Raw genomic sequence first — 17769 nt, 5'->3', positions numbered from 1 at the left:
CTCCATGGACTTTACAATGTCCCAGAACTTTTTAGAGTTGGAGTTGCACGAAGCGAATTTCTGTTTGAAAAAGCTAGCCTTGGCGTTTCTAACTGCCTGTGTGTATTGGTTTCTAACTTCCCTAAAAAGTTGCATATCGCCGGGGCAGTTCGATGCTAATGCAGAACGCCACAGGATATTTTTGTGTTGGTTAAGGGCAGTCAGGTCTGGGGAGAACCAAGGGCTATATCTGTTCCTGGTTCTACATTTCTTGAAAGGGGCATGCTTATTTAAGATGTAGAGGAAGGCATTTAAAAAAAATAACCAGGCATCCTCTACTGACGGGATGTCAATATCCTTCCAGGATACCAGGGCCAGGTCGATTAGAAAGGCTTGCTCGTTGAAATGTTTCAGGGAGCGTTTGACAGTGATGAGTGGAGGTCGTTTGACCGCTGACCCATTACGGGTCCAGGCAATGAGGCAGTGATCGCTGAGATCTTGGTTGAAAACAGCAGAGGTGTATTTAGAGGGCACGTTGGTTAGGATGATATCTATGAGGGTGCCAGTGTTTGCGGCTTTGGGGTTGTACCTGGTGGGTTCATTAATAATTTGTGTGAGATTGAGGGCATCAAGCTTGGATTGTAGGATGGCTGGGGTGTTAAGCATGTCCCAGTTTAGGTCACCTAGTAGCACGAGCTCTGAAGATAGATGGGGGGCAATCAGTTCACATATGGTGTCCAGAGCACAACTAGGGGCCGAGGGGGGTCTATAGCAGGCGGCAACGGTGAGAGACTTGTTTTTGGACAGGTGGATTTTTAAAAGTAGAAGTTCAAATTGTTTGGGTACAGACCTGGATAGCAGTACAGAACTCTGCAGGCTATCTCTGCAGTAGATTGCAACACCGCCACCTTTGGTCGTTCTATCTTGTCTGAAAACGTTGTAGTTAGGGATGAAGATTTCAGAGTTTTTGGTGGACTTCCTAAGCCAAGATTCAGACACAGCTAGGACATCCGGGTTGGCAGAGTGTGCTAAAGCAGTGAATAAAACAAACTTAGGGAGGAGGCTTCTAATGTTAACATGCATGAAACCAAGGTTATTACGGTTACAGAAGTCATCAAAAGAGAGCGCCTGGGGAGTAGGAGTGGAGCCAGGCACTGCAGGGCCTGGATTCACCTCTACATCCCCAGAGGAGCAAAGAAGAATAAGTATGAGGGTACGGCTAAAAGCTATAAGAATTGGTCGTCTGTGACGTTCAGAATAGAGAGAAAAAGGAGCAGGTTTCTGGGGGCGATAAAATAGCTTCAAGGTATAATGTACAGACAAAGGTATGGTGGGATGTGAGTACAGAGGAGGTAAACCTAGGCATTTAGTGATTATGAGAGAGATATTGTCTCTAGAAACATCATTGAAACCAGAAGATGTCATAGCATGTGTGGGTGGAGGAACTGAGAGGTTGGATAAGGTATAATGAGCAGGGCTAGAGGCTCTACAGTGAAATAAGCCAATAAACACTAACCAGAACAGCAATGGAGAAGGCATATTGACATTAAGGAGAGGCATGCTTAGCCGAGTGATCAAAGGGTCCAGTGAGATTCAGACAGCTAGCCGGGCCATAGGTAGCAAGCTGGTGGAAGATGGGAGGGAGGTCTGTTTTTAGCCACCTCGTGCGTTTCCGTCTGTGGGTTAGTGGGGTTCCGTGTGGAAGGGGGGACCAGTCCAAGTTGGCAAAATAGTTAGTTATAGTGGCCCAAGAAAAGTGTCCGATAGACCTATTCAGATCGCAGCCGAAAAGACAGCTAACGATTAGCGGGCCGCAGATGGGCGATCAGGTTACGTCGCGACGGAGGGACCAGTTGGATAACTCCCTCGGGCAGATAACGTCGGTGGTCCAGTCGTGAAGACCCGATGGGGCTCCGCATCGGCAGTAAAACGGGTCAGGATAGGTGAGTTGTAGCCGAGGAGACACTTCAGCTGGCTAGCTCAGGAATAGCCCAGGAGTGGCTGACGGAGCTCTTCAGCTGGCTAGCTGGCTAGCTCCGTAATAATGTGTGTTAATTCCGTGACCGACGTTGCCAATAGTCACTCAGGTAGCAGCTAGTTGGCTGCAAGATCCAGGTGTAAATGTCCAGAGCCTGCGGTAGAAATCGGGGAAAGGAGAGAGAATAGGTCCGGTATGCTCTGGTCTGAGTCGCGCTGTACAAAAACTGGCGATAGCTTTTCGAGCTAATGGATAGCTGAGGACAGCTAACCGTGGCTAGCTGAACTTCAACGTTAGCCAGTGAAAATGGCTAACCTCTTGCTAGCTTCTGTTGTGAAATTCAGATGAGGTAAATAATACTTTCTTTTTTAAATTGGTGAGGCGGGTTGCAGGAGAGTGCTTTGAGGTTGAGTTTTTAGAATTAAAAAAAAAAAAAAAAAATATATATATATATATATATATATATATATATATAAAAAGATAAGTGAAGAAAAAAAAAAATATGTAAATATATATATACACGGGACACGACAAGAGGAGGGTAGAGGACGTCTGAACTGCTACGCCATCTTGGAAAAAAATAAGAAAAAAAAAGAAAAAAAAGGATGGCTTAAGCAGCATGAGTTCATGGACCCATCCTGCATGGTGTCAACGGTACAGGCTGGTGGCAGTGGTGTACCGCTGTCCAATCTGCAGCAACTGTGTGATGCCATCGCGTCAGCATGGACCAACATCCCTGTGCAATGTTTCTGACTTGTAGAAGCCATGCCCGAAGAATTCAGGCTGTTCTGGAGGCAAAGGGAGGTCGTGGTATCAACGGTACAGGCTGGTGGCGGTGGTGTACCGCTGTCCAATCTGCAGAAACTGTGTGATGCCATCGCGTCAGCATGGACCAACATCCCTGTGCAATGTTTCTGACTTGTAGAATCCATGAATCCATCCATCCAAGAAGGGAGGTTGTGCTGTATTGGCTGTCACAGGCACATTATGCCTGCAAACAGTTCCATCTGAAAATAATCACTGCACCGCCATAAGAATATCATGTTCATGTCCGAATCATTTCTTGTATTTATCTCAACTTGCGCATTATTTCCCCTTGCTTCCAGCCTAGCATTTAGTTTGGTACAGCGCCTGTCCAATCTCAAAAAACAATGTTTAACTTTTTAATTTCGATCTCTGTAGTACCATACATAGATTGAACGACGCCCAGACGAGATGAGTCAACTTTTTTCTGAGCTAGACGAAATCACGCATCAACGTCATTATCATGGACAAATCGAAGTAAATGCCCATAGGGAAAAAAACAACGAAAATGCAGCTATACTGTCAATCCAGGTTCAATGTTTGACGTGACAGAGTTATCTGAAGTTGGTTAGCTAGCAAGTGACAAGAACATTATCCAGCCTGCATAGCAAACATTTTGTTTACAACGGACCACCATCCTACATTGCAACTATGCAATGTTATGTTGGTAACAGTTTTATAAAATCAATAAGGCACGCGAGGCAGTGCTGTATCTTGAATACAGTCACATGTAAATAGTTGTAAATTTTGTTAAAAACGGACGACCAGACCTTCTGCATAGCAACTATGCAAAAGAATTAGCAACATGACCAAAATAACTAACAACCACATTTTTGTCCAGACTAAATCTTCTGGTGGAAGAATTAAATTGTATGAATTTACTTATCAAAACAAAGCTTTAATGACAATTAAATATGTGGGTAAATGTACGTTTTATTAAAGCAATAAGGCATTGTATCGCGTCGGACAGAACAATGCCATGTCTTTACCTGTTACAGCTCTACCTCTTGGGCCTTATTGTGAGTCAGAACGCGCTCTGGGTCGTTCGTCAATTCTGAGCGTCGTGTTAGCTACCTTGCTAGCTACTTCCAGACACAAATAAGAGAACACCTCACTCTGACCATTATAAGTATACTGCGCTGTTGGAGCTAGAAACATAATCATTTCGCTGCACCAGCGATAACGTCTGCTAAATATGTGTGTACACGACCAATACAATTTGATTTGTCTACCTATAAATCATGACGTCAGGAGTAGGAGAGGGTTTAAATTTGGTGCCGACCCACGTGTGTGGTTTGGTTTCAGGCAAGGCGGGGATGGCTTGCTGGAATTCAAAGCTTTCTGGGATTCCCTCATTGTTGTGATACAAGCTGAGGTTCTCGCTGGATTGTCTGCAGCTAGCTGTCATTTTCTCCAACGTTGTCGCGCAATGGAGAAACGCCCATCTGCAATAATTCTTATGACCTTCGCCTCCTCTGCACACCGAAGCGTATTTCTTGGATCCAGCGATGCGGGGAGCGTTCTGACTTTGGTTGTCAGTTGAATTGACATTTATTTAACGAGAAGTGAAGTGCCTACCTACAATCTATTCTACCGATTTAACGTAATATTTTAAATAATCACGACTGAAGCAGATGCCCCTGGTTCTGTCACCCCGGCTATACTATGTTGGAATTTCCATTTCTCATTCCATATTGGCCTCTCATCCGCTTTCTGGTGCCCATGGCTATTACCAATGTAGCCATCGACCTCGGTGAACAGGTAGGTCGGCGGCATCAAATTGTCATGAGACAGCGATATTTGCATAGGATATGTGCTAGTCGGTAGCCAACATTGGGGTTTGAGGCAAGTGACGAATGAACGTCAACAATTAGCTAGATGTCAGGCTCTGTCAAAACACGGTCCTACTAACTTCTAGCGCTTGTTTGATTTGACTTGAACTAAGCATTCAACATGGTACAGAATGTTTTATCTATCCATCAGACCACCACTAGTATTGGCCTACAATTCCAGAATTTGATCAATTCAGAATAGGCGCGTGTATAATTTAAAAGCCGGCAGATGGCGATATTGAGACGGGTCATTTTACCGTCCAAATAAATGATTAGGGTTGTTGATTTCAACCGCTTGTATTCAATGGAGAAATGCAACGCTACTAGCATCATAACATGAATATGCTTAGCAATCTCCATATAACTCCGATAAGTGTTTTTTTCCGCAAAGTTACGGGGAAATCATGTGTTCTACTTATATCAATACTCCTAACAATTTAAGCCTTATGAAACTTATATTCAATTAAATAAATAGCAAATAAGCCATACATTTTTTGGGGGGGACCAAATTCGACACAGCATTGACCATACAATAACGTGCTTGGTGGGTGAGATTTTTTTTGTGTTTTACGTGTTAGGAGCATTAGGTTAAGGTTAGGAAACGGGTTAGCTAAAATGCTAAAATAGTCCCAGACATGACGCCAACATTTCTTGCCACAACCAGGTCTGCCCTGAGAGTAGTCTTGGTTTCCACCAATGCGATGCTGCCACAGCAACAGGCATAAAATAAACATAGCCCATGGTCTGGTAGTTTCAACCTGATTGGTTGAACAGATATACAACATCCAGATTAACATTAAATCACTCTATGGCGGTGGAAAATTGTGTTTCATAAGGAAAGTAAGCATATTTTCCATTACAAGAACATTCATGTGTCCAGTTTTCTGAGAGTTGGGAGAACATTACTTCCCACAGAACATGGTTGCAATGTTCTCAGAATATAATTGATATTAATGTTATAGTCACGTTTCATGGGAATGTTACATGAACATTTGTGTATAAGAAATCAACTGATTGTCCCAAAGAAGCTTTCTCCCCCTCAAAAAATGGTGTAATTTCACATCGCTCCTTGTGAGGCCCTGATTGGTGAACCACTGATCCATTCAGTGTTTTGTCTGTTGGCAAAGTTAGGGGGACACACAGTTCGATTAATCCCGCCCGGGTGCCCGTGTAGGTGTTTTGCTTCGGCTGAAAGTTGAATGCATTCTATTTGGAACCTGGCTGCCTCCGGGGCGTGAGTCGGGTGCCCTGCGAAGTCGGCTCAAAACAAAAGTGACGTAATTAAGCATGTGTAGCAATTACTAGGATTCTGTGTTTTCTCATGCAAAAGGGATTGCTTTTGATAAAAACGCTTTATCTGCCTTCCCAATGAAAACTATACATAAAATTATAAATGCAACATGCAACAATTTAAACGATTTTACTGAGTTACAGTTCATATAAGGAAATCATTCAACTGGCCTGCACAGAGCCCTGACTGGCCTGCACAGAGCCCTGACTGGCCTGCACAGAGCCCTGACTGGCCTGCACAGAGCCCTGACTGGCCTGCACAGAGCCCTGACTGGCCTGCACAGAGCCCTGACTGGCCTGCACAGAGCCCTGACTGGCCTGCACAGAGCCCTGACCTCAACCCCATTGAACACCTTTGGGATGAATTGGAACGCCGACTGTGAGCCAGGCCTAATTGTCCAACATCAGTGCCCGACCTCACAAATGTTTATGTGGCTGAATGGAAGCAAGTCCCCGTAGCAATGTTCCAACATCTAGTGGAAAGCCTTCCCTGAAGAGTGGAGCTGTTATAGCAGCAAAGGGGGACTAACTCCATAGTAATGCCCATGACTTTGGCCATGTGGTGTATGAAGAAATAAAGCTAGAATCTTAAATGTTCTAGGTGCACTGGTGTTCCTAAATTCAAATTCCAGGTCGCACAGCAAAGTATTTAGGCGCATATGCTAATAAAATGGTCCCACGGTAGAGCCCTGGCGTCAAATACCAAATAGCCTATATGATTGTTGAGTTGCGACTGTCATTGAAAAGTAGAGGCACAGCCAGGCATTAGTGCTGTGAATTGCCAGTGACCTCACAATACGATGTTATCACGATACTTAGGTTCCGTTGCGTTATGTATTGCTATCCAGTATTATATTGAGAATTGATATTGTGATTTTATTTATTGCGATTCGATTTGCCAAACATATTGCTCACCATGTCTGCTGCAGAGGGACGAGCCATGAGAAAGAGGTCGAAATCGAATTGACTCATTGTTTAAAAAGCTATGGAGTTTTGGTGCCGGTACAGCAAACTAGCAATTTAAAAAATAAATAAATAGAAAATTTGTCAAAATAATACGATAGTCAAAAATAATGTCACGATATGTAACTATTGATCCCCCATCACTACCAGGCATATTGCAATATTTCTAAACATAATTGCTGGAAAACAGTTTGGAAAGAAAATAGTTATTACTGTAAAGAGAAGACAATGAAAATACTAATATGTCTATTAGTTATCATAATTCTCAACTACATTTAGCGAACAGTATAGCCTATCTTATTGGCACCCGTGGAGAGAATTGGCTGAGAGTGTGCATATTTACTCTTCATCATTGTTGGGTCAGTGCCTGTTGAAAGTTTGATTTTGGACAACAATTTCCTCCTCCAGATTAGATGGATGTCATATTGTATTTGTGTCTCCCCTTCTTGACGTAACAGTTTGTTACATTATTATTCAAAAATGTATTTAATTGTTTTTTTCCCTCAATCAACACAATACCCCATAATGACAAAGCAAAAACATTTATTTTGTATTTTTTTTGCAAATGTATTAAAAATAAACTATCACATTTACATAAATATTCAGACCCTTTACTCCGTTCTTTGTTGAAGCACCTTTGGCAGCGATTACAGCCTCGAGACTTCTTGGGTATGACGCTACAATCTTGGCACACCTGTATTTGGGGGGTTTCTCCCCTTTGCAGATCCTCTCAAGCTCTGTCAGGTTGGATGGTGAGCGTTGCTGCACAGGTCTCTCCAGAGATGTTCGATCAGGTTTTAGTCCGGGCTCTCGCTGGGCCACTCAACGACATTCAGGGACTAGTCACCAAAGCCAATCCTGTATTGTCTTGGCTGTGTGCTTAGGGTCATTGTCCTGTTGGAAGGTGAACCTTCGCCCCTGTCTCAGGTCCAGAGCGCTCTGGAGCATGTTTTCATCAAGGATCTCTCTGTACTTTGCGCCGTTCATTTTTCCCTCGATCCTGAGTCCCTGCCATTGAAAAACATCCCCGCAGCATGATGCTGCCACCACCATACTTCACCATAGGGATGGTGCTAGGTTTCCTCAGGACGTGACACTTGGCATTCAGGCCAAAGAGTTCAATCTTGTTTCTCATGGTCTGAGAGACCTTCAGGTGCCTTTTGGGAAACTCAAGCTGACTCGTGCCTTTTACTGAGGAGTGGCTTCCGTCTGGCCACTCTACCATAAAGGCCTGATTGGTGGAGTGCTGCAGAGGTGCTTGTCCTTCTGGAAAGTTCTATCTCCACATAGGAGCTCTGTCAGCGTGACCATCGGGTTCTTGGTCACCTCCCTGACCATGGCCCTTCTCTCCCGATTGCTCAGTTTGGCTGGGCAGCTAGCTCTAGGAAGAGTCTTGGTGGTTCCATTTAAGAATGATGGAGGCCACTGTTCTTGGGGACCTTCAATGCTGCAGTCATTTTTTGGTACCCTTCCCCAGATCTGTGCCTCGACACAATCCTGTTTCAGAGCTCTACGGAAAATTCCTTCGACCTCATTGCTTGGTTTTGTTCTCTGACATGCACTGTCAACTGTGGGACCTTATATAGATAGGTGTGTGCCTTTCCAAATCATGTCCAATCAATTGAATTTACCACAGGTGGACTCCAATCATCCTTGAAATGTTTCTACAACTTGATCAATGGAAACAGGATGCACCGGAGCTCAATTTCGAGTCTCATATCAAAGGGTCTGAATACTTATGTAAATACTGTATTTGTTTTTATTTTTTATAAATTGGCAACAAAAATCTAAACCATTTTTTTGCTTTGTCATTATGGGGTACTGTGTGTAGATTGATTACATTTTTTTTATTTAATCCATTTTAGAATTAGGCTGTAACGTAAGAAAATGTGGAAAAGGTTAAGGGGTCTGAGTACTTACGAATGCACTGTATATGCATAAAGAGAAATAGTAATGGTGTCTTTTTGTAGGCACTAACACCTCCATGGTTCATTGGACAAAGCTTATGGGGAAGTTAATGGAATTTCTCTAGGTTTTTTGAATAAACGTCCAAAATAAGGTCTGTGGTAAATAGGCTTAGGAGATGCATTTTGTTCTAGGAGATAATCGGATAATCGGCCAACGCCACTTTTTGTGAATTGAAGTGTTTATGTATTTAAAAAATGTATAAAGGCTTCATAATTCATAAAAGTCATGTTAATTGACTGATATTATCTCATAGAACAATACGTATAAGATATCTTAAGTGTCTTAACCTCTGACCTCATTTATGGCGTTTATCCCAAAACCCAATTCTTTCCTCATTCTTTTTCACAAATAGGGATAGCTTAACCAACCAGAGGTAACTCATTTCTGGGTTTTAGGACTTCAAGCTGGCAAGCTCTATTGTGATATCTAGAGCAGTGAATGTGAACTAAAAAGCCCTTGAATTGTAGCAGGGATCTAGGACAGTGAGCAACAGATGTCCACTATAACATGGAAAGAAGAATAGCTTTTTGTTGAATGAGTGGTGACTGATTTTAATTATTAGTAGATGTATTGATCTACTTGTGCATCTTTGTGGCTTCTGAAAAGTCCATAATGCACACAGAACTAAAGCCCAGTTCAGTGGAGATCTTATGAATATCATAGCCCCACACCAGTGACCCACAGCAGTCCCAGTCATATGACAGATGATAGGCCTACTCATACTATCTGGTATTGTTGCCTAGTCCTAGTGGGCAGTAGGAGTCCAAGCGTTCGTCTCGGAAGAGGTTAGGATTATGCATACGTAATGGCCGTGTGAGCAGCTGTAAATCGTACCCAGCTCCCTTCTATGGAAAGTGGCAGCTGCGGACGCTCTCTGGAGGCATAGCTAAGTGGAAATAATGTCTAATTCGCCTGAATGACTAATTCAGTTGTTCAGGATCACGACAGGGTATAAAGTGTTCTTAGCATAGAAATAGAATGAGTTGAATGGGCTTGGAGTTTGGAACCTGACTGGTAAACTCCTGGGTACACTCGCAATGACTGCCTGGTAATGTAGAATGTTAATTCAAATGATGCTAACTTAAGTTGCTCATGGAATGTATTTTTTTGTATTGTCAGTTAAGTTCATTAAACTAATCACGGAACAGATTGATAGGTACACATCCTGCTTTTACATCCTGCTTTGCTACTATGGGTACATTTGCAATTTCTGCCAGTCCACCCATTATGCCATCATTAACTTGAATGGGGACACCCGTTCTATTCTTTCTATTTCTGTGGGTTTTTACATATTTCCACACACATCCATTATGTATAGGCACATGTATATTGTCTCCTATGCAGATTTTGTTACAATATTTAAGAAATTGAACTGGTAAAGGTTAATTTTGCTATATATAGTTCTCAGCAAAAAAATAAACATCTCACTGTCAACTGCATTTATTTTCAGCAAACTTAGCATGTGTCAATATTTGTATGAACATAAGATTCAACAACTGAGACATAAACTGAACAAGTTCCACAGACGTGTGACTAACAGAAGTGGAATAATGTGTCGACTGGCCCTAGTCCTCACCCTCCGATCCAACATGTCTCAGAAGTGCTCAATGGGATTGAGATCCGGGCTCTTCGCTGGCCATGGCAATCACGCACAGGACAATCACGCACAGAACGAGCAGTATGGCTGGTGGCATTGTCATGCTGAAGGGTCATGTCAGGATGAGCCTGCAGGAAGAGTACCACATGAGGGAGGAGGATGTCTTCCCTGTAACGCACAGCGTTGATTGCCTGCAATGACAACAAACTGAGTCCGATGATGCTGTGACACACTGCCCCAGACCATGACGGACCCTCCACCTCCAAATCGGTCCCGCTCCAGAGTACAGGCCTCAGTGTAACGTTTATTCCTTCGACGATAAACGCGAATCCGACCATCACCCCTGGTGAGACAAAACCATGCTCTTCACTGACGAGTCATTTTTGTCAGTCCTGTATGGTCCACCAACGGTGGGTTTGCCCATAGGCGACATTGTCGCCGGTGATGTCTGGTGAGGACCTGCCTTACAACAGGCCTACAAACCCTCAGTCCAGCCTCTCTCAGCCTATTGCGGACAGTCTGAGCACTGATGGAGGGATTGTGCGTTCCTGGTGTAACTCGGGCAGTTGTTGCCATCCTGTACGTGTCCCGCAGGTGTGATGTTCGGATGTACCGATCCTGTGCAGGCGTTGTTACACGTGGTCTGCCACTGCAAGGACGATCGGCTGTCCGTCCTGTCTCCCTGTAGCGCTGCTTAGGCGTCTCACAGTACGGACATTGCAATTTATTGCCCTGGCCACATCTGAAATCCTCATGCCTCCTTGCAACATGCCTAAGGCACGTTCACGCAGATGAGCAGGGACCCTGGGCATCTTTCTTTTGGTGTTTTTCAGAGTCAGTAGAAAGGCCTCTTTCGTGTCCTAAGTTTTCATAACTGTGACCTTAATTGCCGACTGTCTGTAAGCTGTGTCTTAACGACCGTTCCACAGGTGCATGTTCATTAATTGTTTATGGTTCATTGAACATGCATGGGAAACAGTGTTTAAACCCTTCACAGATCTTCTTTGTAAAGTTATTTGGAGTTTTACAAATTATCTTTGAAAGACAGGGTCCTGAAAAAGGTGTGTGCCAGTCAAAAGTTTGGACACCTCATTCCAGGGTTTTTCTTTATTTTGACTATTTTCTACATTGTAGAATAATAGTCAAGACAACAAAACTATGAAATAACACACATGGACTCATGTAGTAACCAGAAAACTGTTAAATAAATCAAAATACATTTTCTATTTGAGATTCTTCAAAGTAGCCACCCTTTGCCTTGATGACAGCTTTGCACACACTTGTCATTTTAGAGGGCTTTTATTGTCCCCAGGAGAAGGTGCACTTGTATAATGATCATGTTTAATCAGCTTCTTGATATGCCACCTGTCAGGTTTATGGATTATCTTGGCCAAGGAGAAATGCTCACTAACAGGGATGTTAACAATTTGTGCATAACATTTGAGAGGATTAAGCTTTTTGTGCGTATGAAAAATTTCTGCGATCTTTTATTTCAGCTCATGGCGCATGGGACCAACACTTTGTGTTTCGTCTTATATTTTTGTTCAGTGTAGGACAGTAAAAAAATGTTTTGCCGGTACCCGTGGTGCACTGTCTGATATACCATGGGATTCAACCAACCAGCATTCAGGTCACAAACCACCCAGATTTAATTAAACAACAGGGCTTGAGTGCGTGTGGTATATGGCCAATATACCACGGCTAAGGGCTGTTCTTAGACTAGACCCAATGTGAAGTGCCTGGACACAGCCCTTAGCCGTGGTATATTGGCCATATATCACAAACCCCCGAGGTGCCTTATTGCTTTTATAAACTGGTTACTAACGTAATTGGAGCAGTAAAAATACATGTTTGCCATACCCACTGTATATGGTTTGATATTCCACAGATGTCAGCCAATCAGCATTCAGAGCTCGAACCACCCAGTTTATAATTGTAAATAAATCCCATTTGAGCATGTGCATAACTGATCAATCAGACAGGAGAGTTTGAGTGGTAAAACTTGGACAGAGGATCTCAATCTCTGTGCAAGAAACACTTGGACGGACTTAAAAAAAACGAATGTTTGGCTATTTTCTGGCAGTTGTGCCAGATGTTAAGATTACAAATGTTATAAATGTCTCATTTGCTAGATTGACTTATTTATTTCAATAGGCATAGGCTACTGACTAAAATCTGGGTTTAGAATTGCAATTCAACTTTGCCATGGTTTTCTGAGCAAGATGCAGGTCTTCTATATCGCAACGTCTAATTTCAGGGAAAAGTCCACAATGAAACTAACATTAAGTTTGGAGAATGATACATTTATGATAGAGCTGTGACCATGATCACAATTGAGAACTTCGAATTGAATTAACTTAACATGGCCATTAATAATGACATAATAACACATGGCTATAACAAACTGAAGTTATAGGATATTTATTAAATCCGTTTGCCAGCTCCAGCCAGGTAGGGAACACAAGTGGCACATTGATTTGCATTGACTCCAGTGATATCTCCATTTCAACATATATTTATTGTATCAAATGGTAGGCAACAATGGCATTGAAATGAATAGCCTACTTGATGGCCAACAGATGCAAATGTATCATTCTTACATTTAATGTCAGTTTCATTGTGGACTTTTTCCCCATAACAGAAGCACACGAGGGAGTCCCATAACTTCCATTTCAAATTTCCACTCGAGCAGCCCTTGTTTCATGACGTTTTCTCAAAAGAAAAGTCAACGTTTGAATACAGTTTACTTTAAACCACCTCAGAGTGAATTTATCTAAACCACTCTAGTGCACCTAAAGTCGTTTTCCAGTGCTTTGTCGCCATTTACAGTGCTGAAATAGCAGCTGCATCTTCTGATTTACATGGACAAGGTGGACCTGTTCAGTAATCCGAGATCAGCAATGCTACTCTGAGACACTTTGTGAATACAGCCCGAGATCGTCCCTAAATTGTAGTTCTGTGAGTGAGTACGTGACTGCCAGGGGAAGAGGGCCGGGAGAGGAGTGGACTGCAGCTGTGTGGTGGCCTGGCCAGTCATTTGTGGTTCGTCTCTGTCGCCTCAGGCCTTTGGCTCTTAATCTGAATCTCTCACACAGCTCGCTACCTCTTCATTGTCACTGTTGAATGTCATTCTCTGATCCCTCAACTCTGCTCCTTTCCTCAGCCCATGCCACGACAGACAATAGCAACACCAGTAGAGCCTCAGCACCACTCATTCTGAAAGGACACCTCTTCAGAAATGATATATGATGCTCAGATTACAAATGGTTAACTAGGGAGCTAGGATATATCAGGTAGCTAACCATTTACAGTCACAGCAGTTCGTTAATAGGTCAATAAACACTAACGTAGTCACAACAATATAATCTTAAATAGAAAAGGAGAAATGTCACTATCTTGGCGTTTAATAGAGGCATTAATATGTGGGAAAATATATAGGCTGCATCACATCCGGCCGTGATTGGGAGTCCCATAGGGAGGTGCACAATTGGCCCAGCGTTGTCCGGGTTTGGCCGGGTTAGGTCATCATTGTTAATACGAATTTGTTCTTAACTGACTTGCCTAGTTAAATAAAAATGATCTATTAATAGATGCATTAACAGTTTATCCTGAGTTTAACTCAATTGACCGAAGTTACCTCGCTAACTCCTCAAACCTGACTTGTAGTATACCCCTCAGGCTAGTGCATACTGGTATGAATAATGGTTGTATGATGCTGAACCTTAGGGCTAATATGTTCTCACTCTTTCCCATCCATTCCCTTGGCCTTTTGGTCCTTGGCAGGCTCTAAACCGGGGTTTAGCAGGCTTTAAAGAGGATGCGGTTCAGATGCTTGCCAGCTATGGGCTGGCCTATTCCCTAATGAAGTTCTTTACTGGGCCCATGAGTGACTTCAAGAACGTGGGCCTGGTGTTTGTCAACAGCAAGAGGGACCGGGGCAAGGCTGTGCTGTGCATGGCGGTAGCAGGCACTACGGCATTCATCATTCATGTTCTCATAGGTGAGGATTAAACATGGTTGTTTTGTCCCAAACCATGACATTTAATAGTAACTAACTACTAGTATTTATTCTTATTCATTCCAAGTGATTTGAAATCCAGTGATATGTCAGTTGTAAACTGCTTTAAGTTCAGGTTTAAAAAAAAAAAAATTAAATTAAATTAAGAGGCCAACCCACTAGTGTTTTATCATCTCAAAAGTTTCACATTGACTTAGTGGTGTCATTTCCTCAGTCCTTATAGTATTCTGCTTCTCTCCCCTCTCTAGCCCAGACAGACCTAGGTTACTACATTATCAATAAGCTGCATCATGTGGATGACTCCGTGGGTAACAAGACCAGGAGGGCTTTCCTCTACCTGGCAACTTTCCCACTGCTGGACGCCATGGTGAGTACTGAGTAGAGTATATGGCTTGATTCAAGGCTGCGTCCCAAATGGCACCCTATTCACCATATAGTGTATTAAGTATTCAGACACCTTCCCCCTTTCCACATCTTGTTACGTTACAGCCGTATTCTAAAATTGATTAAATAAATCTTTTTCCTCATCAATCTACACACAATACCCCATAATGACCCCCCCCCCCCCCCCAAAAACGAATACCTTATTTACAGAAGTATTCAGACCCTTTGCTATGAGACTCGAAATTGAGCTCGGGTGCATCCTGTTTCCATTGATCATTGATCATTGATTGGACATGATTTGGAAAGGCACACACCTGTCTATATAAGGTCGCACAGTTGACAGTGGATGCCAAAGCAAAAACCAAGCCATGAGGTCAAAGGAATTGTCCGTAGAGCATCGAGACTGGATTGTGTCGAGGCACAGATCTGGAGAAGGGTACCGAAAAATGTCTGCAGCATTGAAGGTCCCCAAGAACAGTGGCCTCATCATTCTTAAATGGAAGAAGTTTGGAACCACCAAGACTCTTCCTGGAGCTGGCCGCCCGGCCAAACTGAGCAATCGGGGAGAAGGGCCTTGGTCAGGGTGGTGACCCGATGGTCACTCGGACATAGCTCTAGAGTTCCTCTGTGGAGATGGGAGAACCTTCAAGAAGGACAACCATCTCTGCAGCACTCCACCAATCAGGCCTTTATGGTAGTGTGGCCAGACGGAAGCCACGCCTCAGAAAAAAGCCCATGACAGCCCACTTGGAGTTTTCCAAAAGGCACCTAAAGGACTCAGACCATGAGAAACAAGATTCTCTGGTCTGATGAAACCAGGATTGAACTCTTTGGCCTGAATGCCAAGTGTCACGCCAGGAGGAAACCTGGCACCATCCCTACAGTGAAGCATGGTGGTGGCAGCATCATGCTGTGGGGATGTTTTTTAGTGGCAGGGACTGGGAGACTAGTCAGGATCAAGGGACAGATGAACGGAGAAAAGTACAGAGAGATCCTTGATGAAAACCTGCTCAGGACCTCAGACTAGGGCGAAGGTTCACCATCCAACAGGACAACAACGCCAAGCACACAGCCCAGACAATGCAGGAGTGGCTTCGGGACAAGTCTCTGAATGTCCTTGAGTGACCCAGCCAGAGCCCGGACTTGAACCCAATCGAACGTCTCTAGAGGGACCTGAAAGTAGCTGTGCAGCGACGTTCCCCATCCAACCTGACCGAGCTTGAGAGGATCTGCAGAGAAGAATGGGAGGAACTCCCCAAATACAGGTGTGCCAAGCTTGCAGTTTCATTCCCAAGAAGACTTGAGGCTGTAATCTCTGCCAAAGGTCCTTCTACAAAGTACTGAGTAAAGGGTCTGAATACTTAAGTAGATGTGAGATTTCTATTTTTTCTTTGTCATTATGGGGGTAATGTGTGTAGATTGATGAGTGGGGAAAAAACTATTTAATCCATTTTAGAAGAAGGCGGAAACTGTGGGAAAAGTGAAGGGGTCTGAATACTTTCGAAATGCACTGTAGTGCACTACTTTGAACCAGGTCCCTATGGGCCATGTTCAAAAGTAGTGCGTTATGTAGGGAATAGGGTGCCATTTAGGAAGCAGACCAGCTATTTCATGAACAAAGCATGGCTAATCATGGCAGAAAGAAGCTTAAAAACACCTCAAATGTATGTATGTATGTATAATCGCCTTGACATCATGCTGATCTTAAAACGTACGCACTCCTGTCCCTGTATTTCAACTACCGCATATCGACACATTTCAATGTGAGCCTTTGGGTTGCTTTTATTTTTACAGAAATTAACTTGGTGTGCTAAAATTATTGGGTGGAGAAGCAACAATTGTCTCCTTGTTAATTTATTTTTTCTAGTGTTGGATACATGCTGGAATCCTCCTCAAGCACAAATACAGTGTCATTGTAGGCTTTGCCTCCATCTCTGATGTCATCACCCAGGTACTCAACAGATTGCTTCATTGTTGTTCACTAATCCCCATTACAGTGAAGATGGGTCCTTGTAGCCAAAACAAAAATGCAATTCCCCTCAAAAGTGGACTTGGCAGTATGCCCTGCTCTGATAGGTTGTGAGTGTGATGTGGTCCTAAGGGAGTGTTTCTGACTGTGGCCCCCCCCCCTCTCTGTGGCAGATTGTGTTTGTGTCCGTCCTGCTGCGTAGTAACCTGCCGTGTGTGGAGCCCCTTCTCATCCCCATCCTCGCCCTGTACATGGGAGCCCTGGTGCGCTTTGTCATCTTGGGCCTGGGCTACTACTACAACATTCACGACAACATCCCAGACTCCAGTGGAGTTGACGTGGGGGTACGCTTGTTTCCTTCGTCACCCAACTGGGACCTTTTTTAAGAGTTCAACGTGTTGTTTATTTAACACTAGAACCGCTGGGCCTTTCAGGTGATAAGTGGTGGTTCACAAACTGGGTCGCAGCCGAGACGTTTGTGGTGCATTGCATGAAAATACATTTGAGGGAATGGGAAAGAAATGCTTTCAGTGTAAACTTAATGACTAAAACCAAATAGAATGTTTGTAGAAAAAATACTGCACCTGTATATTTTTTTAATAAAAGCCTATAATCTTTTAGAACCTATAATGAGCAAAATAAAAGCTAGTCAATCAGGGGTCCATTTGATTTTGCTATGTTTGAGCATAAGAACATCACATTTTCCATGTCAAAATGCGTAGAATTGCAGGAAATTAGCTTAGAAACTGCTAAATTGGTGGCCGTGGCTCAGTCTTCGTCAGAAAATCTTAGAGACCCTCTTGGCCACAGAGACAAAATGTTGTTTTAAAGCTTAATTCCCTGCAATTGTACACATTTTGCCATGGGGCGGGGAGACATTTAAAAAAAATTTAAAGCTAGTTTCCTATAATTCTACACATTGTCATGGGACTGAGAAAAAGTGGAGGTTTAAAAGCTAATTTCCTGCAATTCTACACATTTTACCAT

At 43.2% G+C, this 17769-nt stretch overlaps 1 protein-coding gene across 1 annotated transcript in view; it reads left to right on the top strand.

Moving 5' to 3' along the window:
• The first annotated feature begins 4015 nt into the window (after positions 1–4015).
• The window catches only part of LOC106578681 (progressive ankylosis protein homolog), a 33593-nt gene continuing 19839 nt past the window's right edge, over positions 4016–17769 (top strand). The window contains exons 1-5 of the mRNA XM_014157773.3: positions 4016–4522; positions 14195–14411; positions 14678–14796; positions 16681–16764; positions 16956–17126. Coding sequence (XP_014013248.1) covers positions 4427–4522; positions 14195–14411; positions 14678–14796; positions 16681–16764; positions 16956–17126 — 687 coding nt within the window. The 5' untranslated portion in view covers positions 4016–4426. The remainder of the gene's footprint in view (positions 4523–14194; positions 14412–14677; positions 14797–16680; positions 16765–16955; positions 17127–17769) is intronic.

This window comes from Salmo salar, chromosome 19 (genome assembly GCF_965601325.2).
Source record: "Salmo salar chromosome 19, fSalSal1, whole genome shotgun sequence".
NCBI classification, from domain to species: Eukaryota; Metazoa; Chordata; class Actinopteri; order Salmoniformes; family Salmonidae; genus Salmo; species Salmo salar.
This window is presented reverse-complemented; position numbering and strand designations above follow the sequence as displayed.